At 41.7% G+C, this 21257-nt stretch overlaps 1 protein-coding gene across 5 annotated transcripts in view; it reads right to left on the bottom strand.

The window, feature by feature from the left end:
• The window catches only part of LOC135197086 (uncharacterized), a 230264-nt gene that overhangs the window by 10382 nt on the left and 198625 nt on the right, over positions 1-21257 (bottom strand). For all 5 annotated transcript variants that reach the window (XM_064224039.1, XM_064224036.1, XM_064224041.1 and 2 more), the window contains one exon: positions 9072-9296. In XM_064224039.1, the coding sequence (XP_064080109.1) occupies positions 9072-9296 (225 nt within the window). The remainder of the gene's footprint in view (positions 1-9071; positions 9297-21257) is intronic.

Here is a 21257-nt window from a genome sequence, read left to right as displayed (position 1 = left end):
ATGGACCTAAAGAAAACCCTTCGTCGGACCGAAACTGAACATCCTTCAAGTAGAAAGAAGTGAAAACCGAAACTGACTTCCCAGTCGCTGCCTGCAGAATCGCCGATACTGAAAAATTTCTTAAGAAGACTGCCGAAGTTGCCATCCCTCTAATGCTATGAGCTCTGACCCCTGTCAACCCTGTACTATCTGAACCGGTTGAGCCTTTAGTTATTGCTTGTCGAATGAGTTCCCTGAGGAAAAAGCTGATTGCGTTTTTGGCGATCGACCTAGAGGGATTTTTGGGGGAAACGAATAAGGTTCTGGGTCTGGGTTTCAGTTTCTTCGTCTTATTCACATAAGCCCTCAATGCTCTCACCGGACATAACCGCAACTCTTCCTCGTCTCCTCCCACGAAGTCGGTCAACGCTGTTACTCTAAATGACCTGGGAAAAGGATTAGACTCTGACTCTGTCTTTGCTCGGAATTCGGGAAGGTAAGACAGGAACAGATCCTCTCCAACCCACGAAATATCTCTGGCAATGGCTTGAAGTTCCCCTATTCTTCTTGCTGTTGCTAACGCTACTAGAAAGAGGACCTTTTTCGTCAGCTCTTTCAGCGTTAAACTTTCCCAAGGCTCAAAATCTGAAGAAGCCAGCAAACCTAAGACTACTGAAAGATTCCAGGGAGGTGCGTGAGATGGGGTCCTTGGCCTCTCGATCTTGAAAGACCTCAACAAATCATAAATCACTCTGCTAGAAGATATTTCAGGTAGATGGAAACGAAAAGTGCTACTAAGCATAGCTCTATACCCTGCAATTGACGAGTACGAGAGGTTCTTCCTTTGTCTAAGGAGGAGCAAGAATTCCGCTATTTTCGGAATTGTAGGACTGGAAATAGTATGTCCCTGCGACCTGCACCAACTTCTATACATGGCCCACTGTACTTGGTATAGTCTTCTTGTGGAATTTCTTAGACAGAGAGTAAGCTGTCTAGCCACTCCTCGTGAAAAACCCGCTTCTCTTGCTGCTCGCTGGATAGTCTCCATGCAGACAGCCTTAGCACTCGAAGGTTTTGGTGGAACCGATGAAAAAGTAGTTGTCCTAAAAGGTCCTTTCTGTGAGGAAGAACTACTGGGGGCATTATTAGCATTTGTAGAAGATCCGGGAACCAAGATCTTTGAGGCCAGAAAGGGGCGATTAGGGTCATCTGAGTGTTTGAACAGTCCCCGAGTTTCCTCAGTACCTGATCCAACATGCCGAAAGGAGGGAACGCATACACCTGCATCCTGTCCCATGACTGTAACATCGCGTCTGTTCCCGCTGACATAGGATCCATCACCGGTGAAAAGTAAACCGGTAGTCGGTGGTTCCGACTCATGGCAAAAAGATCTATCGTTGCAGGTCATCTGTTTAAAAGAAGGTCTACTTCCTCCTGAACCAAGGTCCATTCTGCCCCCAGAACTTCCCTTGATCTGCTCAAGGCATCTGCCACCACATTCCTTTTGCCTGCGATGAATTGTGGTAAAATCTTTACAATGTGTGTCTTGCACCACCTTAAAATTCTCTGTGCCACTTCGTTCAGATTGCAGGATCTTGTACCTCCTTCCTTCTTCAGGTATGCTAATGCTGTGGAGTTGTCTGAAAACAAGGCCACTGTAAGGTTTAACACCTGTTCCTCGAAGGTGCATAATGCCTCCTCTACCGCCCTGAGTTCCCTGAAATTTATGGACTCTCTCAGATCCGAATCCCTCCAAAGGCCCTTGGCCTGAGCTCCCTCCAGGATTGCTCCCCAACCCTGATCTGAGGCATATGTGAACAGATGAACGTCCGGAATCGGAAGGTCTAACCCTACGCCAGTGGTCAGATGATGTTCTTCTGACCACCACCGAAGATCCTCTCGGCAAGAATCGTCCCAGCTGATCACTGCGCTCCTGTCCCGAAAGACCCAGCATTTCCTGAGACATGCCTGCAAGGAGCGCATCCGAAGATGAGACCGAGGAACTAGAAGGGAGAGAGAAGACATTCTCCCCAGGAGACTTAGCCATTCCGAAACTGGTTGCTCCCTTGTCGACCTGAACTCCTCCAGTTGCCTTAGTAACATCTCGACCCTCTCTGAAGTCGGGAAAGCCTTCAAAGAGGCGTCTGAATCCTCATCCCTAAATAAGTCTTCTCCTGTGAAGGCACAAGATCGCTCTTGTCCTCGTTTATCCTTAAACCCAACTTCACACATAAATCCAGCAAAAAGCTTGTCGCTCTTACTGCTTCTTTCCTGGAGTTCGCTTGAATTAGCCAGTCGTCCAGGTATCTTCTCATCCGAAAACCTTGACTGTGCATTATTTTTGAAACTGGAGACATCACTCTCGTGAACACCTGAGGAGCCGTGGTCAGCCTGAAGCAAAGTACCTTGAACTGAAAGGTACCCAGTGGACCCGAGAAACGAAGGAGCCTCCTCGATTCCTGATGAATTGGAATCTGGAGATACGCATCCTTGAGGTCCACCGTCACCATCCAATCGTTTCTTTGAACCGACCTCAGCACTGAAGCCACGGTTTCCATGTGGAATTTTGTACATTTCACTCTCTTGTTGAGCTCTGATAGGTCTATAATGGGTCTCCAAGACCCTGACGCCTTCTTTGTGACGAAAATTTGACTGTAAAACCCTGGGGTTGGGGGTACAGGCTCTATTGCCCCTTTTCGAATTAGAGCCTGAATCTTTTCTTCTAAAGCTATACCCCTGATGGATGAAGGAGCATAACTGTGCAGACGAATCGGTGTCTTTGTGAGAGAGGAGGAACCGAACAAAGAGGAATCTTGTACCCCTTCTCCAACACCTCCAATACCCAACTGTCTGCATTGTACTCTCTCCAGTGGACGATGAACTGAGAGAGGCAACCCCCTACTGGTATTCCCGAGAGTGATGTCTCCTATTTGCGAAAATTCTTCCTCGAAGCTCCTGCCTTCGAGGAAGTCGATGAGCCGACCTCTTCGCGAATCTAACCTTCTTTGGAGACCTAGAAGGAGAACGAGAATTTGATCGCCGCTTGCCTGGAGATGACATCCTTGTTCCTTTTGGAGATCTAGATCCTTGCACTGCTACTCTGATCAATGCCTGTTGCGACTCCACCGTTGAGGTTGATGATACAAAATTCATCATATTGGTCACTTCTTGTTCATTAAATAACGAACTAGTCAATGTTATTGGAGAACGGGACAAAATCCTTTTGTGTAGATCCGGGAAATGCGGGGGCAATTGACTAAGGTAAAGGTCTCGCCTTTCCTTACCAATGAATGTAGTACACCTTGCCACACAATTTGCCTGATGTGCCAGGCCCATGGAAACTGAAGTGATGAGGTTATCAAACAGTCCAGGGTCTGAGGGAACAAAACCATCCTTCTTCAAGAACCTCATCAAGCCAGACAGAGTCCACATTGTGTGTGACAAGGCCTCAGTCTGATTCCTAAATACATTAACCAGTCTAGATGAAGCCAGAGATCTAGGAATTAACCCCTCAATAGATTCATTGAGAGGAACCCGAATCCCCGACGAAAGGTTCCCAGATACTCCATACAACGGCTTCCTTGGAGGAAGGAGAGCCGTGTCCTGCCTATTAAGTCCTACCACTGAAGCTAGTCCCTTGTCCGCCTCTTTCAGAGCTTGTTCGACTCTCCCGAACCAAGAAGTTTGTTAGAAGAGTACACTACGGGAGGTTTAGTAGAATATAATTCCTCAAAAACTGAATGACTCTGTTGCAATGGTTGATCCTCTCCCTTTGCCTGCGGGAAAATATCCTGGATGAAATGAATCATCCTGCTGTATTTGCTGTCACGCACTTGACTCGAAAGATCCTCAACAGCAGCTGTGTCTTCATTCAACTCGTCTTCTTGGATTACGTCCGAAGGCCGAGCTCGCCCTGTCATAGAAGCAGACTGTACATCTCCTAAACCTACCGATAAATTCAACCCTTCACCACTTATACCAACCCCCTCCCTCCGCCAGCCAGAAATATCGTCAAGAGGCAAAGGTGGATGACGAGGCGCATCAACACTTTGCCAAGACGGCAGTGTTGTCAACTGCTCAGGTGAGCTACTGTCCCAATGACTAGTCAGGTGCAGTGTTACCGAATGCAGACAAACTCGGCATCGTCATATTACTCGTGTCCTGTCTCGATGACGCAACAGTCGCGCTCGCTCCGCCCACCCGCTGGTTGCCAGATACTTCCGGCCAAGCACCCTGAACACCTAAAAATTCTCCTGTCCTTACCCCTTCTACATTTCCTGTCCTTGCCCCTGCTACCTGTGTTTGTATGTTTCCTGCCTGTACATTAGTCATATTACCTACCTGGAGTGTTGACCATCCCACAGCTACTGTCACTCCGCTACTCCTAACTGCAATACATGGCACCTTAAGTACCCGATCCACTCTGCCTTGCGTCATAGCTAATGTACCCCGAGAACTTACGTCTACCGAAGCCTTAGAGATTAAATGGTGAATGTTACCAAGAGAAGCAACACCTAAATCCGGAAGGATATCTGAACCCAATGAACCTCCGCACGGTGGGTGACGAAAACCTACGCTGTCAGTGCTGTCTCTTTGCCCTGACGAAAAACCAACGTTCATGCTCCTACCACCCCTTGCCAAAGAGCTAGCCATGTTACTGTCAGTCAATACAATATTCCAACCTGACTCTCGAGTTGTGCGAAGTGAGCTCAAAGAACCCCCAAACCCTGCCGATCTTGTCGTATCCGTCTTAGGAACGACTGAAGAGTAAGGATACATCCTAACAGATACATTGTCCGTACTATCCGACCAAATCCCCTGACCACTGGCACTATCCGAGCAAGGAATACCGGAATCAGATACTCCCACCGACTACTAGGAAAGAAATTGAAAAAAGTCGAAGAACCCTCAGAAATAGGAAACATAGAGGAAGGAGAAATAGAAACCCCTACTGATCCAGACGGCATAGCAGATAGCAGTTCCGAAGAAGTAACAGAAAAGGAAGAAGAAGAAGGAAGGAGGAGAGACGAAGGAAGCTGAAACATAGATTCAGAAGGGCTACATCCCTCATTCATCTTCTTTAAAGAGAGCCAGTAAATTGAAAAATCTCCACCTTAAAAGTCAAAACTAAGATCATCTTCAAATTCAGGAAAATTCTTAAGCACGTGATTTCTGATGTCACTGTAGTTCATCAGAAAACACTGCCTAACTAGAGTTCTATACCCTTGTGATAACCCGAGAAAATTAGCATTGTACTCTGCTATATTTAGCCCTTGATCTAACCTACCCGAAGGACTGGGATTAACCCCCGGACCGAACGGAACTCGAGAAGAAGAAGGAATCTACTCTACGAATTTGTTAGTAGACGAGGACTGAATTACATTCTTACCAATACCTTTATTAGTTTTTTCCCGGGATAATTGACCAGAGGGAAAAATACAATCCGCTGGATCGAGCACAGAAAGAACCCTGGGCATCTTTGCTTCTGGTCTTTCTTCTAAGGCTAAAGAGATCTTTCCCTCCACACCTGGTGCTATCTCCCTATCTGTCACTTTGTCTCCTAATTCTGATTTAGACTTACCATCTTTGTTAGTGATTAAAGGGGAAACTGCTGCTAACTCTGCTTGCTCCGCGCCAGGGGGGACGGCGGATCCTGCCCTGTGGGCTTGCGGATCCCCATAACCCCCAGCACCCGTTAGGGCTGTCTCTGGAACAGGCAGGGGAGCTGAAAAAGAATGATTAGTAATTTCAGTATCCCTATTGCTCGATCTATCTTCACTTAACCTTGACATAAAATCAGTAAACAGAGACGTCATACTCGATGTCAGCCTACTCTCAAGTTTCTTAAAGAGCACTGTCTCTAAATCTCTATCTTGGTCTACGTCAGTCTCTTCCTGCCTACGCTTACTTCTTGATACGAGACCTTTCCTATGTTTGAGATACCCTAACATCTGGTCCAAAGACCACTCCTGACATTCCACACATCTGGTCTTTACATTACATTGAACAGGCCTACAATTTACACATAAGGAATGACTGTCGTGTCTTAGGGTACTCATTCTTTTCTTGCATTGTTGGCAAAGACGATACGTCGCTGAACTTCCGCTCGTCATTTTCTGTGATGTCGTGGCCGAGGATGCAGTAGTTGATGTCGTTGTCATAGCCTGTGTTGTTTCTTCCTTTGCCGAATCCATGTCTAATGACAAGGTATAAAGAGCAATTCAAACCGTAATCCAAAGGGATGCGTAATTTGTCACCAAATTTAATCAATTCAAAGGTGCAAATGAAGGCTGGGCAAGACCAAAAAAGAGTTAGCTGTGGATACATCTGTACTCCACCGCGAACGATAAGTGATTGACGTGAGAGGGCAGGTGTGACCGGCCCGTGAGGCAGGGCTACCAGCGGTGGGCTGGTAACTAGGTAACGAGGGTGTTTGCCAGGAGATTGGCAACACTGATCGTTTATTTTAACCAAAGATTTGGTAAATTTTTAATAAATTAAGGGTTCGGGCTGGTAAGTGACCAGGGCTTATTCAGGTGTTCAGGGGGTGTATTGCAATATCAGTGTTAGGGATATATGGAGGAAATTTAACATAGCCAACTGTATTGCTTTCATTAAAGAAGCCCATGATGAATTATCTATGAAGTGCATGAATTCATGCTGGAGAGATGGCTCAGGAAGTTGGTGGTGAGGGATTTGATAATTTAGGCCCTGATGAGGTGCAAGACGAATTTTTAGGTCATTCAAATGAACCCTTCAGATAACAAACTAGAATAATTTGTCCGCAAGTAGGAGAAAATTAAAGACGATGACAACAAAGAATTTAATGAGCCACCAACACTAACACTGGAGATGATTGGAGAAGTGTTAAGAATGACATGGAATGTCACCGATAGAATTTTCGAGATCGATCCTTCACTCGAGAGATCTCTCAAGATCAAGAGGCTCATAAAAAGTGCAATGGCTCCCTACTACAAGATGCAGAGATCTATGAGGAAGGAGATCTTGCAAACAACAATCAGACACTTCCTCAGTCCTGTCCCTAAAAATCATGACTAAATGAAGTGGTGAGTAAAGGCAGTCCCCGGCTTATGATGAGTTCTGCTTACGACGTTCCAAGGTTATGATACTTTTCAATTATATTCGCCAGAGATTATTTCCATGTTTACAACACATTCCAGGGCTACGGCGCCAATTTGGCGGAAGAAATATGACTCCAAAAATGCAAAATAATCATTTGAAGGTTATTTTTCATGAAAAATGCGATAAAAATTTACATAGTTTTTAATACATACATCCAAAGCATTAAAAGTAAGGTTTTCTTAGGATTTTTGACGATTTTACGGCTTATGACAATTTCGGCTTACAGCGCATCTCAAGAACGGAACCCCCTTCATAAGCCGCGGACTGCCTATACATTATGGATCACTATCCATTTAATTGTTTAATTATTGAATCCTAAATCTGTTCTATTACAAGATTAACTTTTTGTTAATTGTGGTAGAGATTTGACGATGAATTTAAACAACTAGATATTTCCTGCGCATTAACAAAACAAGGCACAAGTTGCCACACTTCTTTTTGTTTATGAATTTTGTGGGGAAATTCAGTACGTAATTATTATATTTCACTGTTAAGGGGGGGTTACTATACAGTACTAGTGCCTCAGGTTACGAAATTGATCCATTCCGAAGCGGCCTTCGTAACCTGATTTTTTCATATCTAGAACTACATTTTACATGTAAATTGCCTAATTCGTTCCAAAAACACCACAGTAAATTTTATAATAAAGCTAAATTGACCAATAAACAATGAAATACAACAATTTGGACCATTCAATACCTAACATAACCATGACTGTATTGTGAGTTCGCACAACTCGAATTGCATAAGATTGAGGTATTACTGCAACTGATACTAGTATAATCCTACCTTTACAGGCAGTCCCTGGGTTATGACGGGGGTTCCGTTCTTGATATGTGTCAAAAGCCGAAAATCGTCGTAAGCCGGAACATCATAAAAAATCCTAAGAAAACCTTACTTTTATACTTTGGGTGCATTGAAAATTATGTAAACTGCATTCTTATGGCATTTTTCATCCAAAAAACCTTCAAATACTGATTATTTTGCATTTTTGGTGTCATATTTCATGTGCCAGATCAGTGTTGTAGGCATTGTAACCCTGGAAATAATTTCTGATTAATATAATTGAAAAGCGCCGTAACCTCGGAATGTCGTAAGCCGAGACCGCCGTAAGCCGAGACCATCGTAACCCGCGGACTGCCTGTAATTAGTTTTATATTTACAGGCAGCCCCTGGTTATTGGCGGGGGTTCCATTCCTGGTGGGGTGCTGATAAACGAAAACCGCCATTAACCGAAACTCGGTGATTTACGTTGCAAGTCTCAGTTAACGGCCCTCTGTCAGGTATGTTATGTGCCATTAACCGAGTCTGCCGATAACCAGGGACTGCCTGTACTCTCTTTATAAATGACATGAAGCTGCATTTTCTAACCCAGCTTTGTATAAAAAAAAAATTTCCATCTCTGAACAACATTTCACGGCCAGTGGCTGTGAGGATGTCAGTAGTACTTAATAATCACTCCGCTATCATTTGGCAACACTTGGCAGTGATGATGTCTGCAACTCAATCACCTGATGACTTCAGTCTATCACTATGACCACAATGAAAGTGGCAATGATCACTATGTTCTTGTTTCATAACACTACATGATGATGATAATACATGAAATATAACTGGATACAGTAACCAAAACTAAGTTTTAATAAAAACTATAATTCTAAATACATACAACTATAAAATGTGACTTGCAAATGGATACTGTCAGAATAATAGCTTACAGAGGCAATGAATGTAGCAACCTGCCCAATTCGTCCTGCTACGCCACACCGATAGTTCAGCTGCTTGTGCACCAAACAAACCTTATGACTAGTGGTCAACCCTCCAACAAATAGTAGTGTCCAATACACCCATGCATCGCATATGCCATCAAACACAGCACATAATTACATACTACATACCTTGTCTTGACTGCTAATGATAACCACGAAAAAAATTTGAAAAAATATTACCTGACAGTGGGTATGAAGAGTTGGTTTACAGGCACAGCAGACCATACAGTGATTACGTGGGCAAACTGTCTGGAGATGAACACTGTGTGTGCACCATGAATAAGTGACTGCATTGCCACAACAGTTACAGATCACAGTGCCAGGAATAATGTGCTGTAGTTTTGAAGTTGTTGTGCAACAAGGCATTATAATATTTGACACCAGCAAATTACATAGTCCTGATATCTGCAAAGTACAGGCAAATATGAAAAAATTATATTCTTATAAAATAATGTTTTGTTTATTCTTACCAAGTAAGTACATAGCTAAGTATTTCTAAGTACCGGTAGCTAAAATTTGAAAATCATGGCAGCGATTCTTTTGTTTCAGTGTAGGTTGGTACCCGCCCACTACTGGGGAAATAAGTAAACAACTCAGCAAAGAAGCTCAATTTTATTTATGCCTTTTCATCCATGTGAGGGGAGGAGGGTGGGCTCCCATTCTGTGCAATTACTTAGTAAGTATAAACAAAACATTATTTCATTATAAAAATATCATTTTTGTTTAAGTAACTTACTAAGTAATTACATAGCTGATTCCCACATTGTTTTAGGAGCTGGGATTCATGGATGAACAACTATTGCAATTGTAATTGATAAAAGCATGCAAATAAAAAAATCTTGCCAGCATTAACATACTGCTTGTTGTTTCCTTACCTATTAAGAGAATTATAGCAGAAAAAACTGCCTCTGGCGCAGCTACTCTCAACTTAGTAGAGGTGTGGCGTTAAGACCAGGGTCACCTACTACATGGTGGGGGCCTTACAGCGAGGAATTCACCAAGCGCTAGTAAAACACAGACATTGTCTCTGCCCAGGATTTAGTACCATGAACAACAAAAAGCCAGAATACCAACAAAACTACCTACACCAAATATTAAAAACCACCACCCTACCAACGATTCTGGAGGGTATCCAGTACCAAGTACCCCTAGACTCCCCAAGGACTCAACACTAGTTTTCAAGGGGAAGAGTAAGGTAGGAAGGAATGCTTCCTATGCTTCTTCCCCCATTACTATGCCAGCCACCACGAACGGGTCCAAGGTACTGCAATCATTGAAAATTGTTTCTACTTTTTCAAGATAATGATTCGCAAAGACTGACTTACATTTCTAGTATGTGGACTGGAGAATGGAAGCTTACAAAATATTATATCTGAAGGCCAGAGATGTTGCCACTGCTCTAATCTTATGAGCCTTTACCTTCAAAACAGGTAGAGCCTCCACTCTAATTGAGAATGGGCATCCCAAATGAGGTCTCTTAGAAAGAATGAAAGGGCGTTCTTAGATAGAGAATGCGAGGGGTCCTTAACAGAGCTCCACATGCTATTGGAAGGTCCTCTAATGTTTTCAGTCCTGTGAATGTAAAACTTCAGAGCTCTCACTGGGCAGAGAGTCCTCTCTTCATCTTCCACGCCAATTACACTAGACAAGTTCTTGATAGTAAAAGAACGAGGCCAAGGTTTCGTAGGATTTTCGTTCTTAGTGAGGAAGCCTAAAGTAACCGAGACTAAAGCATCTCCATTAGAGAAACCAACCCTTTTATCTATTGCTTGAATTTCTCTCACTCTTCTGGCCGCGGCTGAAGCAATGAGGAAATGTGTCTTTCTAGTCAAATTCCTGAGTGAGGCAGAAGCTAGAGGTTCAAAAGGAGGACCAGACAGCCATTTCAGGACTATGTCTAAATTCCATGATACCTGCAGAATGTCCTTACCTTTGCAGGTTTCAAAAGACTTAATAAAGTCTGATAAGTCTTGATTTGAAGGCAAATCCAATCCTCTGTGCCTAAATACAGAGGTTACTTTAGCCTTATATCCTCTGACTGTAGAAGAAGACAATCCTCTAGATGTCCTTAGGCACAGAAGAAAATCAGCGATCTCTGTCACAGATGTTAGAGAAGAAGGGGCTTGATTTCTTCTGCACCAAGCTCGGAAAATGTTCCACTTGTACTGGTAGATGTTGGAGGATGACTTTTTTCTACATTTCGAGATCGCCTCTGCAGCCACTCTCGAAAAATCCTTTGCTCTGAGGAGTCGGACAACAGTTTGAATCCTGTCAGAGTCAGAGTAGATAGTCCTCAGTGGAACCTTAGCATGTTTGGTTGTCTGAGCAGTTTTTGTCTTTGGGGGAGTAATCTGGAAAAATCTGCTAACAGACTTACCAGGTCCAGAAACCATTCTCTGAGAGACCAGAAAGGAACTATGAGGATCACTGATACATTCTCGTGTGACTGAAACTTTTGTAACACCTCCCTGATCATTCCTAGGGGTGGAAAGGCATGAAGATCCATGTGTGACCAGTCCAGAAGCATGGCATCCACTGCCCATGCTGCTGGGTCTGGCACTGAGAGCAATACTGTGGATGCCAGTGATTTTTGGTGGCAGCAAACAAGTCGATCATTGGTCTTCCCCACAACTTCCAAAGGTCTAGGCAGATAACTGGATCTGAGTCCATTCTATAGGGATGACCTGATTGTTGCAACTGAGTTGGTCTGCTAAAGCATTCATCCTGCCTAGCACATACCTTGTCACTATCTTTGTGTGATTTGAGTGGGCCCAAAGGAGAAGGTTTCTCGCTGCCTTGCAGAGAGAGAAAGAGGGGGTCCCTCCTTGCTTGGCAATGTACAAGAGGGCTGTTATGTTGTCTGAGTTTACTGCCACTATCCGACCTCAGACTTCTGGAGCAAAAGCTTGTAAACCTAGACTGGTTGCAGTCAGCACTTTAAGGTTGATGTGCCAAGCCTTTTGAGCTGAGTTCCACATCCCTAAGACTTCCCTGTTGCCCAGCAGTGCTCCCCAACCTATGTTGGATGCATCTACAAAGAAGCTGAGCTATGGGTTCAGAGGAGAAAGTGACTTTCCTTCCAAAAGTCTTCTCTCTGATCTCCACCAAAGCAGATGTTGTTTGACTTCCAGTGAAATCGGGAACACGAAGTCGTCTGAGAACTTTTTCCTGTTCTACTGGGACTGAAGGTAAAACTGAAGGATCCTCATATGAAGTCTGCCCAGTGAAACGAACTGGTCGATGAAGGATGAAGTTCCGAGCAGGCTCATCCAATTTCTGGCAGAGCACTTTGGGAGAGATAGGAACTTGTCTACTATGTGAAAACATGACTACTCTTTTCGAGGAGGAAAAGCCTGAAAAAGAAGTCCAGAGTCATTCCCAAATACACTATCTTTGAGTCAGGACTCCATAGTTGGGATTTTGACAGACTGATTAGAAGACAGTTCCTGAGCCAGCTTCAATGTCTTTTGTAGCTCTCTCATGCAGCTTAGTTCCGTTGCAGAATGAAGAAGCCAATCATCCAGATAAAGGACAATGTTGACCCCCATCAGATGTACCCAACCCGCTAGAGGAGCCAGAACGTGAGTGAACACGGGGGGAGCCATAGACAGATCGAAGCATAGGGACTGAAACTAAAAGATTTGGTCTTTGAAGACAAATCTCAGGTACTTCACCATGTATGGATGAATGGGAACATGGAAATGCACGTCTTGTATGTCTATGGAGACCATCCAGTCCCCTATGTGGATGGAAGCAAGAATAGAGCAATTTTTCTCTATTTTGAACTTTGTCTTCAAGGTAAAGACATTCAGTGCACTTACGTCCAGGACTGGCCTCCAGCCGCCTGAAGACTTCGGAACCACAAAAAGTCGGTTGTAAAAACCCTCAGTCTGTGGGTCCTTCATTAAACCCTCAGTCTGTGGGTCCTTCATTCTCTCGATTGCTTTAGAAGAAGAGCAGACACCTCATCAGCCAGAGCGGAATACTTCTCCGAGCCGAAAGAGTACGCTGTCAACGCAATGGGTTGTTGCTTGACTAAGGGTGGATAGTCAATGAATGGAATAGAGTACTGTATCCCACTCTCAGGACCTCTACCACCCATTGTTCTGCTCCTCTTCTGCTCCATTCTTGCCAGAAATGATGGAGTATGGCACCTACTGCTGCATGAGAAAAACTGTTCTCTTTGCTTAGGGATGGGCTTGGAGGAAGACTTCTTAATTGTTTTGAATGGAAAGCGAACATTTCCTCTTGACTTGGATCGCTGCCTCTGTTTGCCACCACGAAAGGGTAACTGTTGCAAGGGAGAAGTAGACTCAGGGACAAAAGCTGGAGTCTCCCTGGAATGTTTGGATGATTGGGAGAGCAAATCCTGGGTTGACTTCTGCAAATCAGAAGCAATCCCACTAACAACATCCTGAGGAAACAGGAATTCGTGAACCAGAAGAGCTGATTTTTAGACTGAAGTACCTCCTTTAGCCATGAAGGAGCACCATAACTCGCGCTTCTTAAGAATGCACATCGTGAAGGTAGAAGCAATTTGGCAGGAACCATTACTAATGCCTCTGTCTAAGCATGAGAGAACTTCTAAGAGGTTGGAGAAACCGATGGAGAAATTGCTGAAGAAGCTTCCTGAATTTTCTTACCAAGGGAGCTAATAGTCCAGTCCATAAAACTAATAACTTCTAAAATCTTAAAACGATTTAGGAGGTGGTGGTCGATCTCAGCCAAAGAAAACCTGATTTTTGCCGCTGTGAAAGCCGATCTCCGAGACAACTCAATAGTCCCATTGGGCGGAAGAAGAAACACCCAAAGAGGGAGACTCCACAGTGGAATAATAACGAGTATCTTCTCTTATTCAAGCAAGAAGGAGGGAAAGAGAAGACTGCTTTCACTTATGCCCTCTTTTCTGCCAACCAACTTTTGACCTCACCCATAGCTTTCTTGGTTGAAATAGAAAGCAGTAACTGAGGAAGATCACGAGACTCCAAAGAAACTTCACTCATCTGAAGAGTTGTAGCAGGAGGGGCAGGAGTAGCTGGATTGAAAAAGTTGGGATAAATTTTCAAGAAAAACTACAAAAGAGCTTCATAAGCCAATGGCAGTTTAGAATCTTCTGTAGCAATCTCTTCCTCTCCCGCAGAAGGTACAGGAAACAAATGAAGGTCAGCGCAAAGGAGAAGACGAAATACAAGGAGCCGTGGGTGGAATCCGCACCAAGAAACGACTGGTTCGGGTCAAAAAGGGAGCTCTGGTGCTAATGGGACTTCCTGCGCCCCGGAATGTCCATGTGTCAAAGTCTCAGGCGCCGATGGGTGCTCATGCGGCAACGAGAGATCCTGAGTCGAAATACGCTCGGAAACAGAGACATGGCTATTGGAACAGTGCATACAGAAGCCACAGCAGGGGACAATTTGCGCCCTGGTGTCCTAGGCTGCTCGGGAATTGTAACAGGTACAGCTTGAAGGGCCAAAGGCGGCACTGGCACCACAGCACGCACCAACCTCGGATGCTTACGTTTCGCTACAGGTCGGGAAAAGTCTCCTTTCGGAAGTTTATCATAAATATCCGAAGAAAATGTCTCTGGGCTATCCCAGAAACTACAAGAAGGTATAACCTTCTTTACCTTCTTAAGCAGTACCTGATAAACACAATGACAGTCCACTGCAGACCTCCTTTTCAATGGTCTGGAAAAGTCACTACGTATTGTGCCATCTGTGCCGTTTCTCCGGACTCGACGAATCTGAGCTTGATGAAAGATGATGACCACTGTTTCATGACGCCTTTCCAATGGCTGTCTTTTGCTACCTGGGGAAACACCTACAGGTGCAACTGAGGGGCTGACTGTCCGTGGCCAGACCCCACTAACCTCCCTTAGGCCTACAGTATGACTTCTCCCAAGTACGGGGGAGTATGTCAGGGACCTTCACATAAGAGAATTGGCAGGACGGACAGCCAGCTCCTCCACTAATGTTACTTTTTTCTTTATCGAGAAGCATATGCACTGACTCATCTAGCTGAGCCATAGAGTTAGCTAACAGCTCAAACTTACGTTCAAACTTTGCTCGAGACTGGCAATGGCACTGGGATCAGAAGCATGGGCGTTGGGAACAGGATTAGGTGGAAAAGTGGAAAGACTGGGTTTGGGGGACAAAACAGAAATCACAGGCACTTCAGAGGAAGATTCCTGGCTAGCTAAAGACCTTTCATACCTAGCAGTAGCCTTACTCTTCCTATCTTTTTCTAACTTTGAATGGTAAGAAGACAGCACCCTCCACTGTTTTTCATCACAGCCTATACACTCATTACAAGTTAAATCAATACATAGTGCAAACTTGACCCCTACATCTAACACAAACAGAATGGGAATCATACTTTGCTGAAGTTGACCGTGTATTGCCTAAACTGGTCAAAGTACTGTTAATTACACCTGACTAGTTAATAAACGTCAAATGGAAATGACAATAGAATCAGAGTTCTTTACCGAAGATATTGGAAACTTGGTGAATGACGAAATCCAAATTCAAAGAAAGCTACAGCTCATGACCTTCGTCAGAAGCCGGTAGAAATAAAATTGAGCTTCCTTGCAGAGTTGTTTACCTATTCCCCCAGTAATGGGCGGGGTACTGACCTACACCGAAACAAAAGAATCGCTGCCGTGATTTTAAAATTTAAGCTACTGCTACTTGGAAATACCTAGCTATGTAATTACTTGGTAAGTTACTTAAACAAAACAGAACAATAATATTCACAATATATTTCCACATATATAATACTAGCAAAACCCAGCACTAACGTAGCCAGGGAAGAGAGAAAATTCTGAACAATTTTTGTCCAATCTCAATCTCTTTTTGATTACTGCTACCATTACAATTATTAATCATATGCATAAATACATCTGAAACAGGCACAATGTGGTCATTAACTTACTAATCAAGCCTTTCACAGCATGTAGCACAGATATGCAAATAGTGAGCAGATAAAAAAACAGTCAAGAAGGAATAGCAAACTATATGTTTCATGAAAAAAATTGGTCTTTTCCTACAAACCCACTCTTATACAGTCCTCATTGAGTCCAGCTGAAACATGAATCAAAGCTTCCGACTTGTACATGTTCAATGTAGTTAACTACTTTAGTTTACAAGTTTGATAAGAAAAGAAAAATGTAAAAAAAATATTCATTTTTTATTAAAAAAAATTTTTTCACTACATATTCAGGTCGTACTTGTTTAAAGGCTGAATTGACATTCAAAATGGAAGGTTCAAGCTGCTGAATGGCCCAGAAATGCAGACTGTAATCTGCATCATCCACAGAGAACTCAAGGAACCATGGGTCTGATAAGACCAGAAATTGTCTGAGTATAGAAGAAGAGTCCCTCAAAATGTTGCTTGTAGATGTGTAATCCTTCATATGATGTGTAAGACATTAATAAAGATTATATAATTTATTATATTTAATATTTTGATCATCAGAGTTTACAAGTTAAATGCTGTATTTACATATTTTCAAAAGTTTATTGGTCATTACTGGTATTTTTTGGCATCTATTTTCAATTGCATAAGTATTTTATTATACCTTTCAGAGTATTTTACATATAAAAATTATTCTTGACTTGTGAATCATAGCTTACACTATTGTTTTAATGCATAAAACAGTGTATTCTAAAAGTGGAACACACACTAAATTATCTAGTGTGTGGAATACTGTACCTAAAATCTAGAGTATGGAATACAGTATCTTAACATGTAGAGTCAAGATAATTTATAGAGTTAAACTTTACACAGAATACTATGGTAAAAAGCCTATTCGTTCTACTTGTGTAAAAATACTTTTTGAGCAAAGTATCTTGGCAACATATAAACTATATAGTACAGTCAACCCCTGCTATTCGTGAACTCTCATATTCACGATATTTTTCTATGAGAAATATGCACGAATTACTGAAATCTCATATCAATTTCATGATTAAAGGGACTTATTGTCCTAAAACTATTAAAAAAAACCAGGTCTAAGCATTTTTAGTGGGGGTTTCTTGAGTTTGAACTAACAAAACAGGCAGTTTTAAGAGTTTTTATAGGGGTTCTAAGTATTCACAGATTCTAGCTACTCGAGGGGGTTCTGGTACGAATCTCCTGCGAATATGGGGGTTCACTACAGTATTATTAACTATCAATATAGCCTAGCATAAATTTACATGATGTATACTAGGCGATAAATCATCAAATGTACAACAATTGTTCATCTAATACAGCATATGTAACACTGTTGAGAAGTAACAGACATATGGTATATGTTCCTAAAGCTGCAAATGGTACAGTAGACCCCCCCGAATAGCTAAAATCCGCAATTACTTAAAACCCCTCTAAAAACCCTTAGAACTGCCTATTTAAGTGTCAAAACACACAAAAAAAACACTCTAAAAATGCTTATATCCGAGCATTTTAATAGTATTACCACAAAAAGTGCACTTTGTCACAAAAATGAATATTTCTCAGTGAAGAATACTAGAAATAGGCAAACTTTCTGCAAATAATGGGTATATACATCCCATAGAAAAATCCATGAATGGACGAGTCCAATTGTTCTCATTATTGGGGTCATAATAAGAAGATACTTATTACCCAACAGTAATTTCATTACTAAATATAAGTTGATTAAACTGTCCCACTCAGAGCAAAAATTCAAGCTCATGAAAGGTTTTTTATTTATTTTTAGAATACATAATGCAGTTTGTGTAAAATGTTGGACTGATAACTTTATACAAAACGGGGCACTTTTTTTTTTTTTTTTTGTCTAACTGCCATGCCAGCTGGTTTGTCAAACTAAGATATTCCAAAATTAAGGACCTGTACAGTATATAATTGCTTAAGAGGAACCTACTTAAGATTAAGGAATACATACAGAACGCAGTATGCATTTTGCATACTGTACTTCCTTTTACATGGACAATAACAGTATACAGGCGGTCCCCGGGTTACGACGGGGGTTCCGTTCTTAAGACGCGTCGTAACCCGAAAATCGTCGTAAGCCGGAACGACGTTCTTGAAAACATGTCCACAGGGAAAATTTCACTACTAATTTGCAATTTTTCTTAGGGCCGTATCTCTAAAATTATCACTAATTTACTTTTTTCATGTGCAACACTGTGTATTCACAAATTACTGTATATTTTCATTAAAATACGAGAGAGAGAGAAGAGAGAGAGAGAGAGAGAGAGAGAGAGAGAGAGAAATAACTCCTTACGGTTTTCAATAGATTGAATGAACGTCTGTAGGCAACTTTTTCCCCCTCCCATAAATACATATATTTCTCCAGAGAAGAGAGAAAGAGAGGACTGCAATTATGTTCGTCTGTCTATCAATTCTTTTGCTGAGAGCGAGAGAGATAAAAGGAAGAAATAGAAACACCAAATGTATGACAAGTATCTTGTGGAGAGAGAGAGAGAGAGAGTTGTCCTTACAGTATTTAAAAGAGAGAAATGGAATGATTATTGTATTTAAAATACTCAGATATGAATTTTGTACTTATAGTATTATTATTGGAAAATATTAATGATAAATTTATTACATAAATGTCCATGAAAATGATCTCATCTCAGTAAGAGAGAGAGAGAGAGAGAGAGAGAGAGAGAGAGAGAGAGAGAGAGAAGAGAATTACATAAAACCATTAAATTCGTTGACCATTGTATGGCATTGTTAAGCTGAGTGTCCACTCGAGTTGAGGTGGGGAAATGTACAGAAAAAGACAAAGGGAAGGATTTTCTTTTAAAATTAGTTATCGTATTATTACTACTTCTATTATTATTATTATTATTATTATTATTATTATTATTATTATTATTATTATTATTATTATTATTATTATTTGAAAATATAATAAACACGTGCATCCTACCATAAAAATTCTCTCTATCAGTAAGAAAGAGGAATTATCCTTACAAGTGAAATGGAAAGGTCATTTTCATCTCTTTAAAATACGACCATTATGAATTTTGTAATTTAAGTTTTATTATTATTATTATTATAAATAATGAAATTATCAATAAACATTTTACATACTAGCACGCATAAAATTCTTTCATCTCGGTAAAAGAAAAGAGAGAGAGAGAGAATTGAGAGAGAGAGAGAGAGAGAGAGAGAGAGAGAGAGTAGTTTATCCCTCACTCTGTTTATAACGCTTCCAGCGAAAGAGAGGGAGGGAGTTACCACTATGTATGACACATTATTACCTTGTGTGGCAAAAGAGAGAGAGAGAGAGAGAGAGAGAGAGAGAGAGAGTTAACCTTAATTAAAAGTGACATGGATAGATTAGTACGTATTGTATTTCTTTAAAATACTATCACATATGAATTTTGTAATTACAGTTATTATTATTATTATTATTATTTGAAAGTATTAAAAACAAATAGTACAAGTACATAAAAAATCTTGAGTCTCAGTAAATGAGAGAGAGAGAGAGAGAGGGGGGGGGGGGGGGGGGGGGGGGGGGGGGGGGGGGGGGGGGGGGGTGAGAGAGAGAGAGAGAGAGAGAGAGAGAGAGAAGAGAGGGGGGAGGGGGGGGGGGGGGGGGGGAATGTCAGGACCAGTGATTCCAACACTGCAGCTCTCCCCCAGCTTCCCCCTTCTTTGGCTGTCACAGAACTTGATATAGCTGACAGTTTTAGTACCTGGATCTCGGAAAAGGTTACTGGAAGTTACTTCAAGAAGACTGGGATTTCCTTCATTCTTCCATAATTTTTTAAATATAAGCTAAAATCTTACTAATTCACTATGGTATTTTCTTTAATGAATTGATATTATTGCTGTATAAATTAATATTAATATTTGAAAATAGTAAATCATTTATTTATCATACTAAAAAACATACATCTTTGTAGTATAGAAAGAGAGAGAGAGAGAGAGAGAGAGAGAGAGAGAGAGAGGAATTATAGTGATTATTTTCGTTGGGAAAATACAAAGAGAGAGAGAGAGAGAGAGAGAGAGAGAGAGAGAGAGAGAGAGAAACTGTGCTAAACTATAAAGGATTCTTATCTTATCATAGTATGTGTTTTTTAAAAGCGTCATAAACTCGGAGCGTCGGAAGCGTCAGCGTCGTAACCTCGGAACAAGTGTCGTAACCCAGGGCGGATTTTTCAATGAATATTTAAGAAAAAGCGTCGTAACCTCGGAAAGTCGTAAGCCGGACCCGTCGTAACCCGGGGACCGCCTCTATAACATTACTTACCCCATAATGTTCTAAATTTCATGAAAACCTAACTTGCAAACATGACTAATAAGGCTATACATTGCACACAACCATAAAATAAAAATACCTATGCCACACTGAGGAAAGTCAAGGAAACAATGAACTAATAAATGATCCAAAGGATCTGACAAAAGCCATGCATTTACTGAAACCAAGGGGGTAGAAAATCTCATTCACTGTTTAGTAATGAAGGTATCACACATATGAGACATTCCATAAAAAAAAGTTATTAAAAATAATGACAGATATCATTACTCAGTAGTTTAACTAGATAAGAGCCAAAATATCACAATTTTTGAAAGTACGTAAATTGCATTTTTCCTGGCTATACAAACCTGAGGTCCTTTACTATGGAAATTACTTAAGGCGTAGCCTGGACAAGGCCGCTGAATTCTTAAACAAGGCGGTTAGGTATTCTTTAACAAGGCGGTTAGGTAGCTAACTACTGGAGTCCCTCTGACCGGATGTAAACATTCCAATTTGCTTTTGGCCCAGGTAGCAGATTGAGGGGGGCATGAGGTAGGTAGTTAGTGTAAAGGACTTTGGGTTTGTATAGCTAGGAAAAATGCAATTTACTTTAAAAAATTGTGATTTGTTCCTGTGCAATATACAAACCCTCCGTCCTTTACTACAGGAAGGCTCACTGTTTGGTGGCTGGAATCTGAGTGATCTCCAGTGAACTGACTGAGGTTCAGCCTACCTGAGATTTCCTTCTGGGTCATTAAGAGCGAGGAAGGGAATCCAGCCTCTGACTTTTGATTGGAGTTAAAGAACTGCAAGATCGTAGTCAGTCTTCAGGGTTTACTCATAAGGGGGAGAATATGTGTTCCCCTTAATTAAGAGAAAGATAAGAACCATTATCTCAGAAACATTAAGGCAAATACAAGTTATGAGTTTGTCTTATGTCCAGGTCCTTCTTCTCTGCCTTGTGAAGGGAAGGGGCAGATATTGCTTCTATTAACTAATCAAAGAAAAAAGATAGATTACTCCAAGGAGTGTCTTACCTGCATCAATCGCTCGGTCCAGCATGTAATGGTCTGCATTACTCTCTACCCAAAGGGAAAGAGTAGGATGAAAGAGATGAAAGGGGAGCCAGTCACTCCACAGTCATGCTCAATCACACT

This window comes from Macrobrachium nipponense, chromosome 18, assembly GCF_015104395.2.
Source record: "Macrobrachium nipponense isolate FS-2020 chromosome 18, ASM1510439v2, whole genome shotgun sequence".
In the NCBI taxonomy this organism is placed as follows: Eukaryota; Metazoa; Arthropoda; class Malacostraca; order Decapoda; family Palaemonidae; genus Macrobrachium; species Macrobrachium nipponense.
This window is presented reverse-complemented; position numbering and strand designations above follow the sequence as displayed.